Raw genomic sequence first — 20,846 nt, 5'->3', positions numbered from 1 at the left:
TTTCTATTAAAGTATTTTTTCTCTTTGTGGTGTCTTTTTTAACCCTTCATTGGAGATTCTTTATGGCCGGGTAAAACTTGCCTGACATTAAGAATCTCTGGCTTAATACGAGCTAGTAAAACAAAGCTAGTATTAACCCCTTTATTATCCAGCAAGCTACCCGGCACAGGGGTGCTGGAAGAGTTGGATACCGCGCCACATGATGGCGCTTTTATGAAAGTGCCATTTTCTGGGGTGGCTGCGGACTTCAATTCGCACAATAGGGGCCCAGAAAGCTTGGGCCAACCTGTGCTGCGGATTCCAATACCCAGCTGCCTAGTTCTGCCTGGTTGGACACAAAAATGGGGCGAAGCCCATGTTGTTCTTTTTTTTTAATTATTTCATAAAATTCATGAAATAATTAAAAAAAGGGCTTCTCTATATTTTTAGTAAATAGGCAGCTGGGAGTTGGGGGGCAGCCATATCTGCCTGCTGTACCTGGCTACCATACAAAAATATGGCAAAGCCCACGTTATTTTTTTGTTGGCCAAAAAACTCCTGCATACAGTCCTTGATGGAGTATGCTTAGCCTTGTAGTTCTGCAGCTTCTGTCTGCTCTCTTGCATACACTAGTGAATGGAGCATGCTGAGCCTTGTAGTTCTGCTCCCCCATTCTCTCCCTCCAGCATACAGTCCTGGATGCAGCATGCTGAGCATTGTAGTTCTGCAGCTGCTGTCTGCTCTCCTGCATACACTAGTGGATGAAGTATGCTGAGCCTTCCAGTTCTGCTCTCCTTGCCTCTCCCTCTAGCATACAGTCCTGGATTGAGGATGCTGAGCCTTGTAGTTCTGCAGCTGCTATCTGCACTCCTCCATACAGTAACACAGTGTTACGAACCGGCACCGCCATTGCCACAAACAGCCTGCTGCGGTTCCAGTTGCGCCCAGGTGCCGGCTGCTGTTCTTGGCCGTGCCTCGGGTCGTCCAGTTGGCTGCTCCTTCCACCACGTCTCAGTGTGGAGAGGCAGCTAGTGCGCTTGAGCGTGCCGATTTACCCCAGCCAGAGTCTAAGCCTGGTGTTTTGCCTAGTGAGCATGCTCAGCCTGATTGTGTCATTTCTGAGACTAAGTCCTCAGTTCAGGTTACTGAGCATGCTACCACAATTAATCCTAACAGCCTCTTTGCACAGGTACTTGGACTTCATGCTGTGTCTAAGTTCTGGGATGTGCCTACTGAGCATGCTCAGGCAGTCTAATTTCTGAGTCTGTTGTTCAGGCTACTGAGGAGCATGCTCAGGCACTTAGTGCATCAGAGGCTAGGACCGGTAAGGACCTCACTGAGCATGTCCGTGAGGTGGCAGGCCCTGATAGGGCAGAGGGTGTCAGGTGTCCTGATGACGCGGCAACTCCGGACTGGCTCGCAGAGGCCCACCCCTATGATCTGGCACCCCACCATTGGTTGTCAGATGATGACTGGTGAAGTGTTTGGGGCGTGGCTGCCATGAGGTCATCAATGACGTGGAGGTTCCGGATAGGCCGCTGGTGACGTCACTGATGACATGGTACTCTGCTATTGGACCTTCGTGGTTCCACCCTGGGTTTGGGGCAGATCTAGGTTATAAAAGGGGCTGGAGACAACATGGAGGGCACAGTCTTCACTCATATTCCCTTAGAATTCATGGTGGCATAAGCCTTGTTTGAAGCGGTAGGTAGGGCTAGGTGAACGGTGCATGTCACGCCAAGATTCGTGGCTCAGCACCTGAGGGTCAGGCGCCGTGCTTCCTTGCTACCATTCCTGTTGTGCTATAGCAGTCCAGTGGTGTCAACTGGACTGCGGCTGCTGCGTTATTTGTCCATTTGTGCCTCCTACGCACACGGACAGCATACCTGCTGCGTCACCTGTCCAAGAGTGCCCTCTACGCACACGGACAGCGTACCTGCTGCGCCACCGGTCCGGTTGTGCCCTCTACGTGCATGCACAGCGTATTCCAGAACCCCTCTGGAGTTAACAGGGTGTTCCTGGATTTGGTGTGTGAACCCTATTTCCCTCCTCGGCTTTCCAGTCAAACGCTAACTGGGTTGTCGTCCGGCCTGATGTGTCACTTCACACGTGACCGGTTCCCTGGGTTTTCTCAAAGCCTTCCGGCACTGTAGTCTCCGCCTAACCCACAGGTTGCCAGCAGCTCCATTACCATCTGGAGCACGGTGGGCCCCGACTGGCAATTGGGATATATACCCCCTTGTCCTAATCTGCCGGTCCCCCCGTAACACACAGCAGACAGCAGCTGCAGAACTACAAGGCTCAGCATACTCCATCCAGTACTGTATGCAGGAGTTTTTTGCCTCCCCCAAAACATGACATGGGCTTCGCCATATTTTTGTATGCTAGCCAGGTACAGCAGTCAGCTACTGGCTGCCCCCAACCCCCGGCTGCCTATTTGTACCCGGCTGGGAACCAAAAATATAGGGAAGCCCTTTTTTTTAATTGTTTCACAAATTTCATGAAATAATTAAAAAAAAAAAGATGTGGGCTTCGCCCAATTTTTGTTTCCAGCCAGGTACATCTAGGCAGCTGGGGATTGGAATCCGCAGCTCAGGGTGCCTAAGCTTTCTGGGAACTCCTGATGCAAATTGTAGTCCGCAGCCACCCCAAAAAATGGCGCTTTCATAGAAGCGCCATCTTATAGAGCTGTATCCCACTCTTCCAGCTGCCCTGGTGACTGGTAGGTAATAATGGGGTTAGTGCTAGCTGTATATTATAATCTGGCCCAAAGCCCAAAATTCATGGTGTCATGCCAATATTAGACATGGCCACCATGAATTTCTAGTACAGATAAAAAAAACACAACATAGAGAAAAATATTTTTATTAGAAATAAAGCACAACACAACCAGTGACTGCATCTTTATTGAAATAAAGAACCCCCCTCCGCAGTAATCCTGGGTCAAGGGTCCTGCGCCGTCCAATCCGGATCCAATATCATCTGAACGGTTTGCTGGAAGGCAAAGCAATCAGATGATTTGTCAGTTTCAAGGGCCTGAATCACATGACACAGCAGCTGATTGTATAAACGGCTTTTATACAATCAGCTGATGCATCAGTGCAAAAAAAAAAACTACACACTTCAGTGCAGACTCCTGTCCGACAGCATCAGCTGATAGTTTAGCCGGCTGGGCAATAAAAATCCGGCCTCACCGCTCGACTTATAGTGTCAGCTGATTCCGTCAGATGACCGCAACAGCTGATCATCGCCAGGTCTGAGAGAAAGAGGAGAAAAAAGAGAGAGAGAAAGAGGAGAAAAAAGAGAGAGAGAAGATAGAGAGAGAAGAGAGAGGATGAGAGAGAGAGAAGAGCGAGAGAGAGAGTGAAGAGTGAGAGAGAGAAAAGAAAGAGGACAGAGAGAGTGAGAAGAGAAAGGAGAGAAAGAGAAGAGAGAGAAGAGGGAGGAGAGAGGAGAATGAAAAAGGAGAGAGGGGAGAGAGAGAAGAGAGAGAAGAGAAAGAAGAGAGAGAGAAGAGAGGAGAGAAGAGAGAGGAGAGAGAGAAGAGAGAGAAAAGAGAGAGGAGAGAGGGAGGAGAGAGAGAGGAGATAGAGAGGAGAGAAAAGAGAGAGGAGAGAGGGAGAGAGAGAAGAGAGAGAGGAGAGAGCAATACAGCCTCAGTCCGTGAACTGCTCTGATTTTAGAGGTGTGTCCCGCGGCTCACAGCTCATGTCCGGCTCCTCCCCTCAGTGCATAATTAAATTATAATTATAAATAAATAATAATTATAATTTAAAATTATTAATAAATTAAATTCTTTACCGGGATGGCCAGAACTCAAACTCGTGAACTAATTCTCCTTAGGCAGCAGCTCTTTCCATTGAGCCACTGAGGAGAAAGAGAGGTGAGAGATAGGAGGGAGGAGAGAGAGAGAGAGAGGAGAGAGAGGAGAAAGAGAGAGGAGAGAGAGGAGAAAGAGAGAAGAGAGAGAGGAGAGATAGAGAGAGGAGAGAGAAATAGAGGAGAGAGAAGAGAGAGAAGAGAGAGGAGAGTGAGAGAGGAGAGAGAAGAGAGAGATAAGAGAGAGAGCGACAAGAGAGGGCGGAGAGAGAGGAGAGAGAGAGGAGAGAGAGATAGGTGCCACACCAGACCTTAGTCTGCATGAGAGGTGAAGTTCCTGCTGTACGCAGACAACCTCCTGCTACTCTCCCCAACCGAGAAAGGCCTCCAAGATAGCCTGGCAGTACTGGAAACATTCAGCACCACATGGGTGATCCCCATCAACCAAAAGAAGACGAAAGTCATGGTGCTTCAGAAGAGGAACCAGAATAAAATAAACACTCCCTCCATCACATTAAATGGCTCCACGCTGGAGACAACCAGCAGCTATACCTACCTCGGTCTGGAGCTAAGCAACAATGGGAGCCTCAAGCAAGCAGCAGAAGCCCTGAAAGGAAAAGCGTGCAGAACCTTCAACGCCATCAGAAGACAACTGTACCACCTCAAACCACCTGTGAGAGTCTGGCTCAAGATATTTGACAGCATCATCACCCCTATGCTGCTCTATGGCAGCGAGGTATGGGGCCCAGTGACCTACCCAGACCACACAAAGTGGGATTCCAGCCCAACCGAAGTCTTCCACATGGAGTTCTGTAAATATCTCCTCCAAGTCCATCGCAGCACCTCAAACATAGCCTGTCGGGCAGAGCTGGGCTGATTTCCCTTATGGCTTAGTATTCACAAGAGGGCACTATCACACCAGGCGCACATACAGAACAGCAACCCCAGCTCCTACCATCATAAAGCCCCTCTGAGCCAGAGTCCAGAGCAAGCCAGGAACCCCGGCAGGCAGTCCAGCCAAAGTCAGCAACACACCCTGACTAAAGCCCAAATAAAAGAGATCTCAGAGAGCTGCAAGATGCAATACATAGAGAACTGGAAGAGTGAATTAGAGAACTCCCAGAAACTCACCATCTACCGGTCACTGCGGAGGGACTACACTCTGGCCCCATATCTGGAAAGGCTATGCCACCCCAAAGACAGGCAGACCCTGAGCCTGTACAGATTGAGTGCCCACAGCCTAGAGGTGGAAACAGGGCAGCACCGACAGACATACAAGCCGCGGGAGAACAGACTGTGCCAGCACTGCCAGCAGGGGGCTCTGTTGGATGAGGTGCACTTCCTGCTGTACTGTGACAATTACTCAGCAGTGAGGGCCTCCCACTTCCAGAAACTTACAACTGATACCCCGGACTTTCCGTCAATGGACGAGGAGATGAAACTCAGCATCCTACTGGGGGAAGAGGAATCAATGGTGGAGATCGCCGCTCAATATGTCACCACATGTGATAAGCTGAGGGGAACATAAGGCCCCTAAATGGACTTTCAGAGCCCAAATTGTGCCCCCAACTCCCCATAACTCTGATCCCCTCCTACCACACTTACTGTATTTCTCTTGCTTTGGCAACACTAATTGTATTTTGGTCCTGCCAATAAAGCATATTTGAATTTGAATTTGATAGGAGAGAGAGAAGGGAGAGAGAGATATTATATTATATTTTATATTAATATTTTTCCTATTTTTTGTTGTCCAATCCTGGTTGATTCAGTATTTTAATTTCTTTTTTTACTTTCTGAGAAATCGTTTTATTTACAGCCGTAATGAAGCTGCTCGTGACATTTATTAAACACAATTTTCTTTATCTTTTCTGCGATGACCAGAAATAAATGAGACACAAGAGAAAATTAATAACAGTCTCCATGGAATGACTACACACAATTTCCCAGCTTCGGATTGTGTATATATACTGTATACTCTTCATATACTGTACACATTACATTATCTGTGTGTAATGATGGTGTCCGTGTCATCCGCACCTCATAATTAATCACACTGGTTAATTTCCTCCGGTCTGACAGAATTTTTTTAATAGGACAGAAAAAATATTTTTAATTTTTTTTTGCAAAACATGAAAGTATCTAATGTAAGTAATTACCTAAACATTCTGATATCACCCGGGTGTTTGGGGATTTATGTCCAAAACTAAATTTCACAATGTAGACTTCTATCCTACAATGGATATTATTTTGGTTGCTGACCCTTTCCCTTTGGTTTTGCAGGACACATTAGACATTTTATTGTGTATAACTGGAGCTGATAATGTCATTGATATAAAAATCTAATGTTAAAGGTATAACATAGGGCTCAGCAATGTCATGGAGAACAAATAATAACAAGTTTGATCATTTTATTTCTATAGCCCCAACATATTCAGCAGCATTTCATAGTTACATAGGGACAGGTAAAGACAATGTAAAGTAACAGATGGTTCAGCAGTTACAGGAGGAGCGAGGGGCATGGAGCAAACTACAATCTATAAAGAAATGCCTGAGGGGGACATAATAGGTATGTGGTGAAGTGCTTGTCATTATGGTACAACCATCATTATAATAATTAAGCCCTCTATTAATTACAATTCTACAAATGTCTACCTAGCTAGCTGTAATATATGCAGAGTCCAATTAATTGATAGTACGATACACAGATTAAAGGTAATGCATATCAGAACTTGTCATGGATTCAATTTAGATCCCGGACTTACCTAAAAGATCAAAGTCCGGCTTGTCACAACATTTCCAGGAGGAACATCAGGGGAATACTGACAGTTTATCACTAAGGCTATGTCTGCACTTTGCGTTTTTACCTGCGTTTCGGCTGCGTTTTGAACTGTAGCGTTTTCATGCTGCGTTCTGCTTTTCCAGCAAAGTCAATGGGACATTGAGCTTTCTTGTGCACACTTTGCTTTTCTAAACGCTGCGTTTACTTTGCATAAATTTGGGCAAAAACGCAGCGTTCAAATAAGCAGCATGTCAACTGTTTTTGCCATTTTGGCTGCGCTTTGATAACATTGAAGTCAATGAGAAATGTCAAAACGCATCAAATCTCGAAATTCTAGCGTTTTACATGCTTTTTGGATGCTGAAAACATGCATTTTGGACTTTGAAAATGCATGTTCTTTAAACTTAATATTAATGGAATGATAAGTCCCTTTACACACACACATAGTCTAACAATTATAAGATTGAAATTCCATATGTTTCCTTTATTTTTAGCATAAATATTAACAAATAGTTAATATTAAATTCAATTTAGCTAATTTGTGTATGATTTAAATTATGATATTGTTTATCTTTTTTTGCCAATTTTTTTTTAGTGTTTGTATATTGAAACTTAATTTACCAGTGTCTTTGTAATCAAAATGCATCTGACTAAAAGAAACCAAAAAACAGGTAAAAAGCTGTCAAAACGCGGTCAAAACACGGTAAAAATGCATGCGTATTTACTGCGTTTTTGTGATCTTACCAAACTTTGGCAAAGACAAATTCTGCCAAAATATGTGTTTTGAAATGCAACTACGACGACGCTAAGGGCAGAGTCACATTTGCGTATGACTCACAAGAGTGCAATGCTAGACAATCTAATCAAATCAATCAATGAGGCAGCTCAAATCTCTCGAAGAACTCTTTTATATTATTGTAGTAGTCCCTCTGGTATTTTTTCGCATATACTGTCCCAAAGATTTACCCTATTTACATCTTTTGCTCCCTTATTGTGTTTAATTGTCACCTTTTAATTAATTTATATCTTTTATAGCTACTGTATATAGTGTTTGACTCAGGGTTCCTTTGCCTACCATATCTAAGGCCCTGTGCGCATGCTGCGGATTTACTGCGGATTTAACTGCGGATTTGCCATGGATTTGCAGCAGAAAATGTGTCTAACATTTGTGCAGTCATTCCCCAGAAAAACCTATGAGTAGTAAAAAATTCTGTGCGCACACTGCACTTTTTTATACCTGCAAATTTACCTGCAGAATTTCCACTGCGGAATTAATGTGCATGTCACTTCTTTTCTGAAGGTACCTGCGGATTTACCATTGGTAAAAACCCACAGCGACCAACCTGCGGACAAACCGCAGCAATTCCGCAGGAATTCCGCAGCAATTTTGCAAAAATTCTGCCGTGGGTGCAGAGTCCTTTCACAGGGTCTGCAATTTTCTTAAGAAAATTCCATGTTCTAGTGCGCACATGGCCTTAGGGAGTCTTTTTGAGATATAGAATATATATATATATATATATATATATATGTATATATATATATATATATATATATATATATATATATATATTGGCATACATGCATCTTTTGGGGGATTTTTTGATTAATTGTTCAAATCACAAAATTGCAGGAAAATTGCATCATATACAGATTACATATGGATTGCTCATGGACCACAGTTTTCCCAAAAAATGCAGACTTGCATTGCACTCGAATTGCACACAGATTATTACTCGGACAGAAATCGTGTGACTCTCTAGCATGAGAATCGGACTGTTTTTTATAGGCAAGTGTGACTCTACCCGAACAGCAATTGAGGCAATGAAAAATCCCAGATGGGGCGGGGATTGATCACTTGTCCTAGCTGCAAGCTCGGGAGGTAAGATAGATTTGCGCTATGCAGACAAGTGCACCGCTGCATATAAATAATTATGTATTATCATTAAAAGGAATTTCTCTAAATATTTGATATGTTGGCATATAATATACTTTGTTGTCATTCAATTATCCTTCCATTTGTGGGGGCTTCTTGAAGTATGTATAGGGTCATTGTCCTGCTGGAAGACCTATGATCTAGGATGCAAACACAAATTTGTAACTTTGAGCACTACATTGCCCCCAAAATCCTTTGGCAATCTTCAGATTTTATGATGCCTTGCACATAGTTAAGACCCTAGTGCCAAAAGCAGCAAAACAACCCAAACATTTCTTTGAACCTCCACCATATTTGACTGTAGGTGATGTGTTCTTTTCTATGAAGAAATGTTTATATGTTTTGCTAAACAGTAAAATGATGTGCTCTAGCAAAAAGCTTTATCTTGGTCTCATATGTTCATTTTATTCAGATGTGGACGGATAGCTCACGCTGACACTGATGCACCCTGAGCCTACAAGACAGCTTGAATTTTTTTGGAACTTGATTATCTGGACTAGCCTGCATTGCAACCATTCATCAATTTTTCTCTGCCGTCCACATCCAGGCATATTAGCTTCAGTGCAATGGGTTGTGAACTTCTTGATTACATTGAGCACTGTGAATAAATCAATTTTAAGATGAACTTGCAATCTTGAGATCGTTAATATTTTTCAACAATTTTGGTTCTTACGAGGCGCGTTCATTAAAATTTTCCCTGATCCACTTTTATTTATCGCAGGATGCTGAAACTCCACATGTGTAATGATGCAAGTCTCTAAAGGCTACATGCAAAACTCAACTAATAATGGTTTTTCTTTTACAGGTGGTGAAGTGGTGAGAGGTGTGATTATGGACCTAGTAGAATACAGAGCAGTCAACAAGCTACTTTTCTTGAAAGGCCGCAGACCAAAGGAGACGTTCTATGAGAGGAAAAAGGTTTATGGTGATGATTCCCCATTATATGATGTAGTAAAGAACTGGCATCATCATTTCAATTGTGTTCAAGCTTCCGTGGAAACGGCTCCAATTCCAAGGTGAACACATTCCATTATGGATGAACACACCATCCAACAACTGGAGGCTGCCATTTTGGAAAATCGCAGAGTAGCTATTCGCCACCTTGCCCTAAATGTCAAAATTAGTGTGAGGTCCATGGAAAATATCATCCATGACCATCTTCACATGCATAAAGTATCTGCTTGTTCTGTTCATTCGGCTGCTCACACCTCTCCACTTGATGACTGTTCTTTATTCCATTGGCTCCATTATCATAGCTCACGCCACTTCAGCACCTGTAAAAGAAAGACTGTTATCAGTGCAGAGTTGGCACATAACCGATAGAGACTTTTATCATTTACAAATGGGCAATTTTAGCATCTTGCAATAAATAGAAGTGGGTCATGGGAAATCTTTAATGAATGCCCCTCATATGTCCTCAGACAGTTCGCTCCTCCTCTTTCTGTATTCTATGCTTAGTGCGGAACACACACACACAATACATAGATTGAGTCAACATCTCCCCTTTTTATCTGGTTTCAGGTGGAATTTAGGACAAAGAAAGTTTGGTAAGAGGCAGACCAATCAGTAGAAAGTTGCAGTATTCCAGAGGAGAATAAATAAGAGTGACAGTAAAGGGGGATTTACACACAACGATATCGCTAACAAGATATCGCTGGGGTCACGGAATTCATGACGCACATCCGGCCTCGTTAGCGACGTCATTGCATGTGACACCTACGAGTGTCCGTTAACGAGCAAAAATACTCACCAAATCGTTGATCGTTGACACCTCGTCTATTTCCCAAATGTCGTTCCTCCTTCTGGACGCAGGTTGTTCGTCGATCCTGAGGCAGCACACATCGCTACGTGTGAAACCCCGGGAACAACAAACAGCAGCCTTCCTGCGTCCACCGGCAACAAGGTGGGTGTGTCCTTCATGCGGTTGGTCTCCGCCCCTCCCCCTCTATTGGTCGCCCGCTGTGTGACAATGCACGAACGTCCCCCTTAAATAAGAGGTTGTTCGCTGCCCACAGCGTTGCTAGGAAGGTAAGTACATGTAATGGGTGTTAGCGATTTTGTGCGCCACAGGTAGCGATTTGCACGTGACGCACAAATGACGGGGGTGGGTGCGATCAGCAGCGACATCGTTAGCAATATCGCTGCGTGTAAAATGGCCTTAAGAGTTTTTGCATATTTAAAGGAGAGAAAAGGTCAGATTCTGGACATGTTTAGATGCTGGGGATATGAGTGTGAGAATAATTGGATTCAGGTAATAAAAGAATCTTATATATCAAAAATGACCCCAATGCAGAGAGCATGCTGTTTGGAGTAATGGTTCCTTCGCCAAAATAAATTGTTTTATCAAGCATCGGTAAGTTACCCGAGGGAGGAAACATGAGAAATTCAGTTTTAGGTAACATACATTTGCGTACATGCGTTCGCATACATGCGTTTGTAAGGCAGAAGGAAGACATTATGTCCATCTAGTTCAGCCTATTTTAATGCCGCTGTTCTGCAGTATTGAACCAGGGGAAGGTAAAAACGCACAAAGTAGGAGACAATTTTCTTCATAGGGAAAATATTCTTTCCAGACTCCTAAGCTGGGTCACCTATCTACCTGTAATATTTTGTTACTCGTAATCTTCTATATGGTTGCTTTCAAGAAAAGCATCCATTCCTCCCTTAAACTCATTCAGTGAGTTGACCATCACCACTTCCTCAAGCCCCCTTCACACGCACATCCCTCCGGTACGTGCTAGGTCCATTCCTGTATGTACCAGAGACATGGGCACACATCTACCCAATAAAATCAATGGGTGTATGTGCACGCACGTGTTCAGCCATTCGCCCGTGCCTCCATGTGGAGCAGATGCGTGCCCGTGTGCTCCATACAGAGGCATGTCCTTTTTTCTCCGGTAGCACGGGTGTCACATGGCACGCACCTGTACCACACGGATGTAGTGTGGAAGCGGTCCCGTATGACACGCACCGGAGAAACACACGTGTCAAAAATAAAAAAAACACAAACTCACCTCCATCGTCCTTGGAGTCCCTGCCGCGGCTGTGACCGGCATCCGACTCCCAGTGAATTTGAACAACGCATCTTCTTCACTGGGGGCTGGAAGCAGCGTTAGTGGGGCGTGGCCTGTGCCGGACACTGTCATTCAGCACCACAGATAGCTCTGGAAGAATCAGGTAAGGCGGGACTTTCCGTTCTCCGTGTGTTATTACATATAACACACAGAAAACACGCATGTGCCACAAACACGGCACACGGGGAGCAAACCACCCCTTTAATACGTCCGTGAAAAAATGGGGGTTTTTTTCACAGACGTGTGAAGGGGGCCTTAGGAAGAGAGTTCCAGAGCCTCACTGAAGGAGGACAGGACAAAGACAGGACATTAGACAGCGGACAAACAAGCACTGAAATGTATTAATGAGGCGGGGTACATGGTAGATGATGAAAAGCTATAGACTATATCACTTTCTTTTCGTATGATTCTTTCTTTCCCTTCTGCTTTACAGACAATGTATTCTAAGTAAATATCTTTTGTTCTCATGCAGCGCTATTGCAGCATGTTTTTGACGCAAATGAGAAGCTTATTTTTCCAATACCAGCAATAGCTGTGAGATTTTTGATATCTGATGCATATTCTTGATTTTATTTTCCTGACGGAATTTGAATTCTGAATCTTGTCAATTCTTCAATGTTTTTTCAGCATTTTTACAGGATTTATTTGACGCAGAGAAAGCAGTGAGAAACTGTCAAAAATGCTGCGAAAATGCAGTGAAAATTCCACAAAACGGGTGTTTGGAATAAAGGGTTTTTACTGTTGAAAGATCAGGTTTATGCTGCAGAAAAATAAATGTGGCAACAGCCCTGCGTGTGAACAGAGCCGTAAAGTGATTTTTCAATGATTGATAGAGTTTAAGTAAAACAAGCAAAACTTTTTAGATGGAGATAAGTGTTAATGTTCTGCTTAAGATGTATATTAAATAGTACAAATGAATGAGAATCCAAAGAACAAGTAAAACTGATTTCTGTTTTTTTCTGGTTGGATAAATATTTTTATTATTTTTTTTACTTTATTTGACATATTCGGAAGCAGGAGGCACAGGCCACTCAATAATAGTAAGACAAGATGTTTCAAATTTCAAATTTAATCTAGAAATGTCACAGAATTAATTTAAGAATGATATAAAATACAGAATCATTCATAACTTCATTTGAACTTCAAAAGAGAAATAGTTGTTGGTCTAAAGGTTAGATAGGAAAGGTTTAATAAAACAATAGCCTGCTACAGTCTGTAACGAGTAAGAATTCGTCCAGACTGGAGACTAAATTTAATTCACTTCTGATTTGTGCTTTTCTCTAGATAATGGAGAACAATCTCACAGGGGTCAAAGAATTTTTTCTCTTAGGCTTTCAAGGCAGCGAGAATGTGAGAAAGTTTTTGTTCTTTTTGCTCCTTCTGGCTTACAGCGTTACAATCTGTGGGAACCTCCTGATCATTACCCTGGTGTCCACCAGCGAGAACCTCCACACTCCGATGTACTTCTTCATCTCACAACTGTCCATAAGTGACATCTTGTTGCCCACAGACATTGTCCCCAACTTGCTCCATATCCTGCTGAATAATGGGGCAACCATAACATTTATCGGCTGTATGGCCCAGTTGTATTTCTTCTGTATTGCTGAAGCTTCTGAATCTCTTCTTCTCACAGTGATGTCCTATGACCGATATGTGGCCATCTGTAATCCCCTCCATTACGTCTCTATCATGACCGGCACATTGTGTGTGAAGTTGGTCGTCACCTTCTGGTTACTCAGTTTTTTTGTTTCATTTATTTACATAATAATAATAATATCAGGTCTAAAGTTCTGTGGAACAAATATCATTGACCATCTGTTCTGTGATCTTGTTCCCTTACAGGACATTGCCTGTTCTGATACTTTTCCTATAAAAGTACAGATATATTTATTAAGCATACCACTTGTGGGTATTCCCAACCTAATAATTATTATTTCTTATATAAACATTGTCCGTGCCGTCCTACAGATACAATCTAATGTCAGTAGACAGAAAGCCTTCTCCACCTGCAGCTCCCACCTCACTGTGGTCTCCATATTCTACCTGAGTCTTTCCAGTGTCTATATTCTTCCAAAAAGGGGAAAAACATCTGACATTAATAAATTTCTATCATTATTATATATTGTACTTACTCCACTGATAAATCCCATAATATACAGTTTTAGAAACAGAGATGTTAAGAAAGCCATGCAAGAAATAAATCTTAAATCTCTCACCAATTTTACTTGTCCATAAAATAAGATGAAAATAGAATTATAATAATTATTTTAGCCAAAATCTAATTATATATAGTTTTATAAAATCCAGCTATCGAGTCATATTTAGTGATTAGAGGCACTACCATGCTCGGGTGCTCTGTACTCATAACTAGTGATGAGCGGGCACTAACATGCTCAGGTGCTCAGTACTGGTAACTAGTGATGAGTGAGCACTACCATGCTCGAGTGCTCGATAATCGTAACTACTGATGTGCGGGCACTACCATGCTCGAGTGGTCTGTACTCGTAACTAGTGATGAGCGGACACGACCATGCTCAGGTGCTCGGTACCCGTAGCTACTAATGAGCGGGCACTACCATGCTCGGGTGCTAAGTACTGGTAACTAGTGATGAGCGGGCACTGCCATGCTCGAGTGCTCGGTACTCGTAACAAGTGATGAGCGAGCACTACCATGCTCGAGTGCTCAGTACTCACAACAAATGGGTCGGATGCTCAAACGAGTATAATGGAAGTCAATGGGAAACTCAGGCTTTTTTTCTGAAAGATCTTCTATTAAACTCGGTACTTGAGTGCGCCCGTCGGAGCAGATGACCAGCTGGTTTTGAGTACGATGCACCTGAACATGGAAGTGCTCTCTCATTACTAGAGATGAAAAAAATGTTTGAGGTCATTTTAATTTTCTTTGAATTGTTCTACTGCATTAGATTTTTTTCATATTGCTACCTGAAAATTCAGGTCGCTATCTAGATGCTATTTTGCTGGGTTGTAGGGAGCCAGAAAAAGGGTTAAAAAAATAATACTCATCCTGTCACTCACCTTTCATCCACATTTTATAACATCATTGGAACGTTACAAAGCTTTAATGTGCATTGCCCAAAGTGCTCATAAGACTGTAGGTAAAGCACATGAATTAATATTGTGCCCCGTGACTTCAAAAAGTGAACCGTGACATTAGAGGCCTAGTCGGAGTAAAGGGTGCTTTACACGGTACGATCAATCATGCGATTTCACGATCGATCGTAGCCGCCCCCGTCGTTTGTGCGTCATGGGCAATTGATTGCCCGTGGCGCACAAAGTCATTAACCCCCCGTCACACGTACTTACCTACCGTGCGATGTCGCTGAGGGTGGCGAACATCCACTTCCTGGAGTGGAAGGGATGTTCAGCGTCACTGCGACGTCACACGGTGGGCGGCCACTAGAGGCGGAGGGGCGGAGATGAGCGGGACGTAAACATCCTGCCCAGCTCCTTCCTTCCACTTAGCCGGCGGGAGCTGCGGGACGCAGGTAAGCGATGTCCATCGTTCCCGTGGTGTCACATGGAGTGACGTGTGCTGCCACGGGAACGATGAACAACCGGCGCTATGTTACATAAACGATTTTACCAAAAACTTTGACCAAAAGTTTTGACACACCTTCTCATCTGTAGAACAACTATTAAGAGGAGAGTTTGTGCAGCAGCCTTCATGGTAAAATAGCTGCTAGGAAACCACTGTTAAGGACAAGTAAGAAGCAGAAGAGACTTGTTTAGGCTAAAGAACACAAGGAATGGACATTAGACCAGTGGAAATCTGTGCTTTGGTCTGATGAGTCCAAATTTGAGATCTTTGGATCCAACCACCGTGTCTTTGTAGAAAAAGTAATCGGATGGACTCTACATGGCTGGTTTCCACCGTGAAGCATGGAGGAGGAGGTGCAATGGTGTGGGGGTGCTTTGCTGGTGACACTGTTGGGGATTTATTTAAAATTGAAGGCATACTGAACCAGCATGGCTACCACTGCATCTTCCAGCGGCATGCTATTCCATCTGGTTTGCGTTTAGTTGGACCAATATTTATTTTTCAACAGGACAATGACCCCAAACACACCTCCAGGCTGTGTAAGGGCTATTTGACTAGGAAGGAGAGTGATGGGGTGCTACGCCAGATGACCTGGCCTCCACAGTCACTAGACCTGAACCCAATCGAGATGGTTTGGGGTGAGCTGGATCGCAGGGTGAAGGCAAAAGGGCGAACAAGTGCTAAGTATCTCTGGGAACTCCTTCAAGACTGTTGGAAGACCATTTCTGATGACTACCTCTTGAAGCTCATCAAGAGAATGCCAAGAATGTGCAAAGTAGTAATGAAAGCAAAAGGTGGCTACTTTGAAGAAGCTAGAATATAAGACATATTTTCAGTTGTTTCACGCTTTTTTAAGTATTTCACTCCACATGTGTTAATTCATAGTTTTGATGCCTTCAATGTGAATCTGTAATTTTCAGAGTCCTGAAAATAAAGAAAACTCTTTGAATGAGAAGGTGTGTCCAAACTTTTGGTCTGTACTGTATGTCCTTACTATTAGAGTTGAGCGCGGTTCGTGGTTCGTGGTTCTCCAGTTCGCGGCTCGAGTGATTTTGGGGCATGTTCTAGATCGAACTAGAACTCGAGCTTTTTGCAAAAGCTCGATAGTTCTAGAAACGTTCGAGAACGGTTCTAGCAGCCAAAAAACAGCTAAATCCTAGCTTGGTTTCTGCTGTAATAGTGTAAGTCACTCTGTGAATCAAACTATTATCACATTTCAGTGTATAGTGTGCGTGAACAGCGCCTTCAGATCACTGCTGTTTCTATAATGGCGATCGCCATTTTTTTTTTTTTTTTTCTTGTCTTCCTTCCCTAAGCGCGCGCGTCTTGTGGGGCGGGCCAGCATGTCAGCCAATCACAGACACACACACAGCTAAGTGGACTTTGAGCCAGAGAAGCAACGGCATGTGTGATAGGATCTGCATGTCACATGTCCCTGCATTATAAAACCGGACATTTTCTTCACGAACGCCATTATCTGCCTTCTGCGTCTTTGGTGTCAGACATCAGTGTCGCAGCTCCGTCCTCCTGAGTCCTATAGCCGATACAGCTGTATGCGCTGCATACACAGCGTTAGACAGCATAGGGAGAGCACTTTCTAGCAGTCCTTTTAAGGGCTCAAAGCGGCAGGGTCAGAGAGCCATAAGTGACAGGTCCTGCAAACAGCAACAGCGTCTGTGTAGCCCAGGTCAGGGATTTACTCCCTGCATTTCACCATTAGGAGGGAATAGAAAGGCAGGCTTCCATTCCTCTACCCAGAGCACCACAATCCTGCCACTGTACCCTCCTGTCCTCTGCACACTCCAACTCATTCTAAGTAAGCCATTATACTAGCAAACACTCAGTGTACCTAGTGGCATCCTAAACGTGGCTATTGGACTTTGCTATAGTCCCACTAGTGCAAAGACATTAGCATAGCGCGTCTGCCTGCATTGCACACTACAACTTTTTTAAACTAAGCAATTTTACTAGCAAACACTCAGTGTACCTAGTGGCATCCTATACGTGGCTATTGGACTTTGCTATAGTCCCACTAGTGCAAAGACATTTGCAGAGCACGTCTGCCTGCATTGCACACTACAACTTTTTTAAACTAAGCAATTTTACTAGCAAACACTCAGTGTACCTAGTGGCATCCTATACGTGGCTATTGGACTTTGCTATAGTCCCACTAGTGCCAAGACATTTGCAGAGCGCATCTGCCTGCGTTGCACACTCCAACGAATTATAACTAAGCCATTACACTAGCACACACTCAGTGTACCTAGTGGCATCCTATACGTGGCTATTGGACTTTGCTATAGTCCCACTAGTGCAAAGACATTAGCAGAGCGCATCTGCCTGCATTGCACACTCCAAGTTTTTTAAACTAAGCAATTTTACTAGCAAACACTCAGTGTACCTAGTGGCATCCTATACGTGGCTATTGGACTTTGCTATAGTCCCACTAGTGCAAAGACATTAGCAGAGCACATCTGCCTGCATTGCACACTCCAAGTTTTTTAAACTAAGCAATTTTACTAGCAAACACTCAGTGTACCTAGTGGCATCCTATACGTGGCTATTGGACTTTGCTATAGTCCCACTAGTGCAAAGACATTTGCAGAGCACGTCTGCCTGCATTGCACACTACAACTTTTTTAAACTAAGCAATTTTACTAGCAAACACTCAGTGTACCTAGTGGCATCCTATACGTGGCTATTGGACTTTGCTATAGTCCCACTAGTGCCAAGACATTTGCAGCACGTCTGCCTGCGTTGCACACTCCAACTAATTATAACTAAGCCATTATACTTGCACACACTAAGTGTTTTTTAGTGGCATCCTATACGTGGCTATTGGACTTTGCTATAGTCCTACTAGTGCCAAGACATTTGCAGAGCGCATCTGCCTGCGTTGCACACTCCAACTAATTATAACTAAGCCATTATACTAGCACACACTCAGTGTACCTAGTGGCATCCTATACGTGGCTATTGGACTTTGCTATAGTCCCACTAGTGCCAAGACATTTGCAGCACGTCTGCCTGCGTTGCACACTCCAACTAATTATAACTAAGCCATTATACTAGCACACACTCAGTGTACCTAGTGGCATCCTATACGTGGCTATTGGACTTTGCTATAGTCCCACTAGTGCCAAGACATTTGCAGCACATCTGCCTGCGTTGCACACTCCAACTAATTATAACTAAGCCATTATACTAGCACACACTCAGTGTACCTAGTGGCATCCTATACGTGGCTATTGGACTTTGCTATAGTCCCACTAGTGCCAAGACATTTGCAGCACGTCTGCCTGCGTTGCACACTCCAACTAATTATAACTAAGCCATTATACTAGCACACACTCAGTGTACCTAGTGGCATCCTATACGTGGCTATTGGACTTTGCTATAGTCCCACTAGTGCCAAGACATTTGCAGCACGTCTGCCTGCGTTGCACACTCCAACTAATTATAACTAAGCCATTATACTAGCACACACTCAGTGTACCTAGTGGCATCCTATACGTGGCTATTGGACTTTGCTATAGTCCCACTAGTGCCAAGACATTTGCAGCACGTCTGCCTGCGTTGCACACTCCAACTAATTATAACTAAGCCATTATACTAGCACACACTCAGTGTACCTAGTGGCATCCTATACGTGGGTATTGGACTTTGCTATAGTCCCACTAGTGCCAAGACATTTGCAGCACGTCTGCCTGCGTTGCACACTCCAACTAATTATAACTAAGCCATTATACTAGCACACACTCAGTGTACCTAGTGGCATCCTATACGTGGCTATTGGACTTTGCTATAGTCCCACTAGTGCCAAGACATTTGCAGCACGTCTGCCTGCGTTGCACACTCCAACTAATTATAACTAAGCCATTATACTAGCACACACTCAGTGTACCTAGTGGCATCCTATACGTGGCTATTGGACTTTGCTATAGTCCCACTAGTGCCAAGACATTTGCAGCACGTCTGCCTGCGTTGCACACTCCAACTAATTATAACTAAGCCATTATACTAGCACACACTCAGTGTACCTAGTGGCATCCTATACGTGGCTATTGGACTTTGCTATAGTCCCACTAGTGCCAAGACATTTGCAGCACGTCTGCCTGCGTTGCACACTCCAACTAATTATAACTAAGCCATTATACTAGCACACACTCAGTGTACCTAGTGGCATCCTATACGTGGCTATTGGACTTTGCTATAGTCCCACTAGTGCCAAGACATTTGCAGCACGTCTGCCTGCGTTGCACACTCCAACTAATTATAACTAAGCCATTATACTAGCACACACTCAGTGTACCTAGTGGCATCCTATACGTGGCTATTGGACTTTGCTATAGTCCCACTAGTGCCAAGACATTTGCAGCACGTCTGCCTGCGTTGCACACTCCAACTAATTATAACTAAGCCATTATACTAGCACACACTCAGTGTACCTAGTGGCATCCTATACGTGGCTATTGGACTTTGCTATAGTCCCACTAGTGCCAAGACATTTGCAGCACGTCTGCCTGCGTTGCACACTCCAACTAATTATAACTAAGCCATTATACTAGCACACACTCAGTGTACCTAGTGGCATCCTATACGTGGCTATTGGACTTTGCTATAGTCCCACTAGTGCCAAGACATTTGCAGCACGTCTGCCTGCGTTGCACACTCCAACTAATTATAACTAAGCCATTATACTAGCACACACTCAGTGTACCTAGTGGCATCCTTTACGTGGCTATTGGACTTTGCTATAGTCCCACTAGTGCCAAGACATTTGCAGCACGTCTGCCTGCGTTGCACACTCCAACTAATTATAACTAAGCCATTATACTAGCACACACTCAGTGTACCTAGTGGCATCCTATACGTGGCTATTGGACTTTGCTATAGTCCCACTAGTGCCAAGACATTTGCAGCACGTCTGCCTGCGTTGCACACTCCAACTAATTATAACTAAGCCATTATACTAGCACACACTCAGTGTACCTAGTGGCATCCTATACGTGGCTATTGGACTTTGCTATAGTCCCACTAGTGCCAAGACATTTGCAGCACGTCTGCCTGCGTTGCACACTCCAACTAATTATAACTAAGCCATTATACTAGCACACACTCAGTGTACCTAGTGGCATCCTATACGTGGCTATTGGACTTTGCTATAGTCCCACTAGTGCCAAGACATTTGCAGCACGTCTGCCTGCGTTGCACACTCCAACTAATTATAACTAAGCCATTATACTAGCACACACTCAGTGTACCTAGTGGCATCCTATACGTGGCTATTGGACTTTGCTATAGTCCCACTAGTGCCAAGACATTTGCAGCACGTCTGCCTGCGTTGCACACTCCAACTAATTATAACTAAGCCATTATACTAGCACACACTCAGTGTACCTAGTGGCATCCTATACGTGGCTATTGGACTTTGCTATAGTCCCACTAGTGCCAAGACATTTGCAGCACGTCTGCCTGCGTTGCACACTCCAACTAATTATAACTAAGCCATTATACTAGCACACACTCAGTGTACCTAGTGGCATCCTATACGTGGCTATTGGACTTTGCTATAGTCCCACTAGTGCCAAGACATTTTCAGCACGTCTGCCTGCGTTGCACACTCCAACTAATTATAACTAAGCCATTATACTAGCACACACTCAGTGTACCTAGTGGCATCCTATACGTGGCTATTGGACT

General features: G+C 43.9%; 1 protein-coding gene across 1 annotated transcript; it reads left to right on the top strand.

Moving 5' to 3' along the window:
* The first annotated feature begins 6,315 nt into the window (after positions 1 to 6,315).
* LOC142302980 (olfactory receptor-like protein I9) lies at positions 6,316 to 13,819 on the top strand. Its single transcript, XM_075344081.1, has 5 exons — positions 6,316 to 6,364; positions 9,316 to 9,526; positions 10,032 to 10,057; positions 12,057 to 12,118; positions 12,869 to 13,819. Exons 1-5 carry the CDS (start codon positions 6,316 to 6,318, stop codon positions 13,817 to 13,819), a joined length of 1,299 nt encoding a protein of 432 aa, XP_075200196.1.
* The last annotated feature ends 7,027 nt before the right edge of the window (positions 13,820 to 20,846 follow it).

The sequence above is a fragment of the Anomaloglossus baeobatrachus genome, chromosome 4 (genome assembly GCF_048569485.1).
Source record: "Anomaloglossus baeobatrachus isolate aAnoBae1 chromosome 4, aAnoBae1.hap1, whole genome shotgun sequence".
Taxonomy (NCBI): domain Eukaryota; kingdom Metazoa; phylum Chordata; class Amphibia; order Anura; family Aromobatidae; genus Anomaloglossus; species Anomaloglossus baeobatrachus.
The sequence above is the reverse complement of the archived record's forward strand: the minus strand, read 5'-3'. Positions and strand labels throughout refer to the sequence as shown.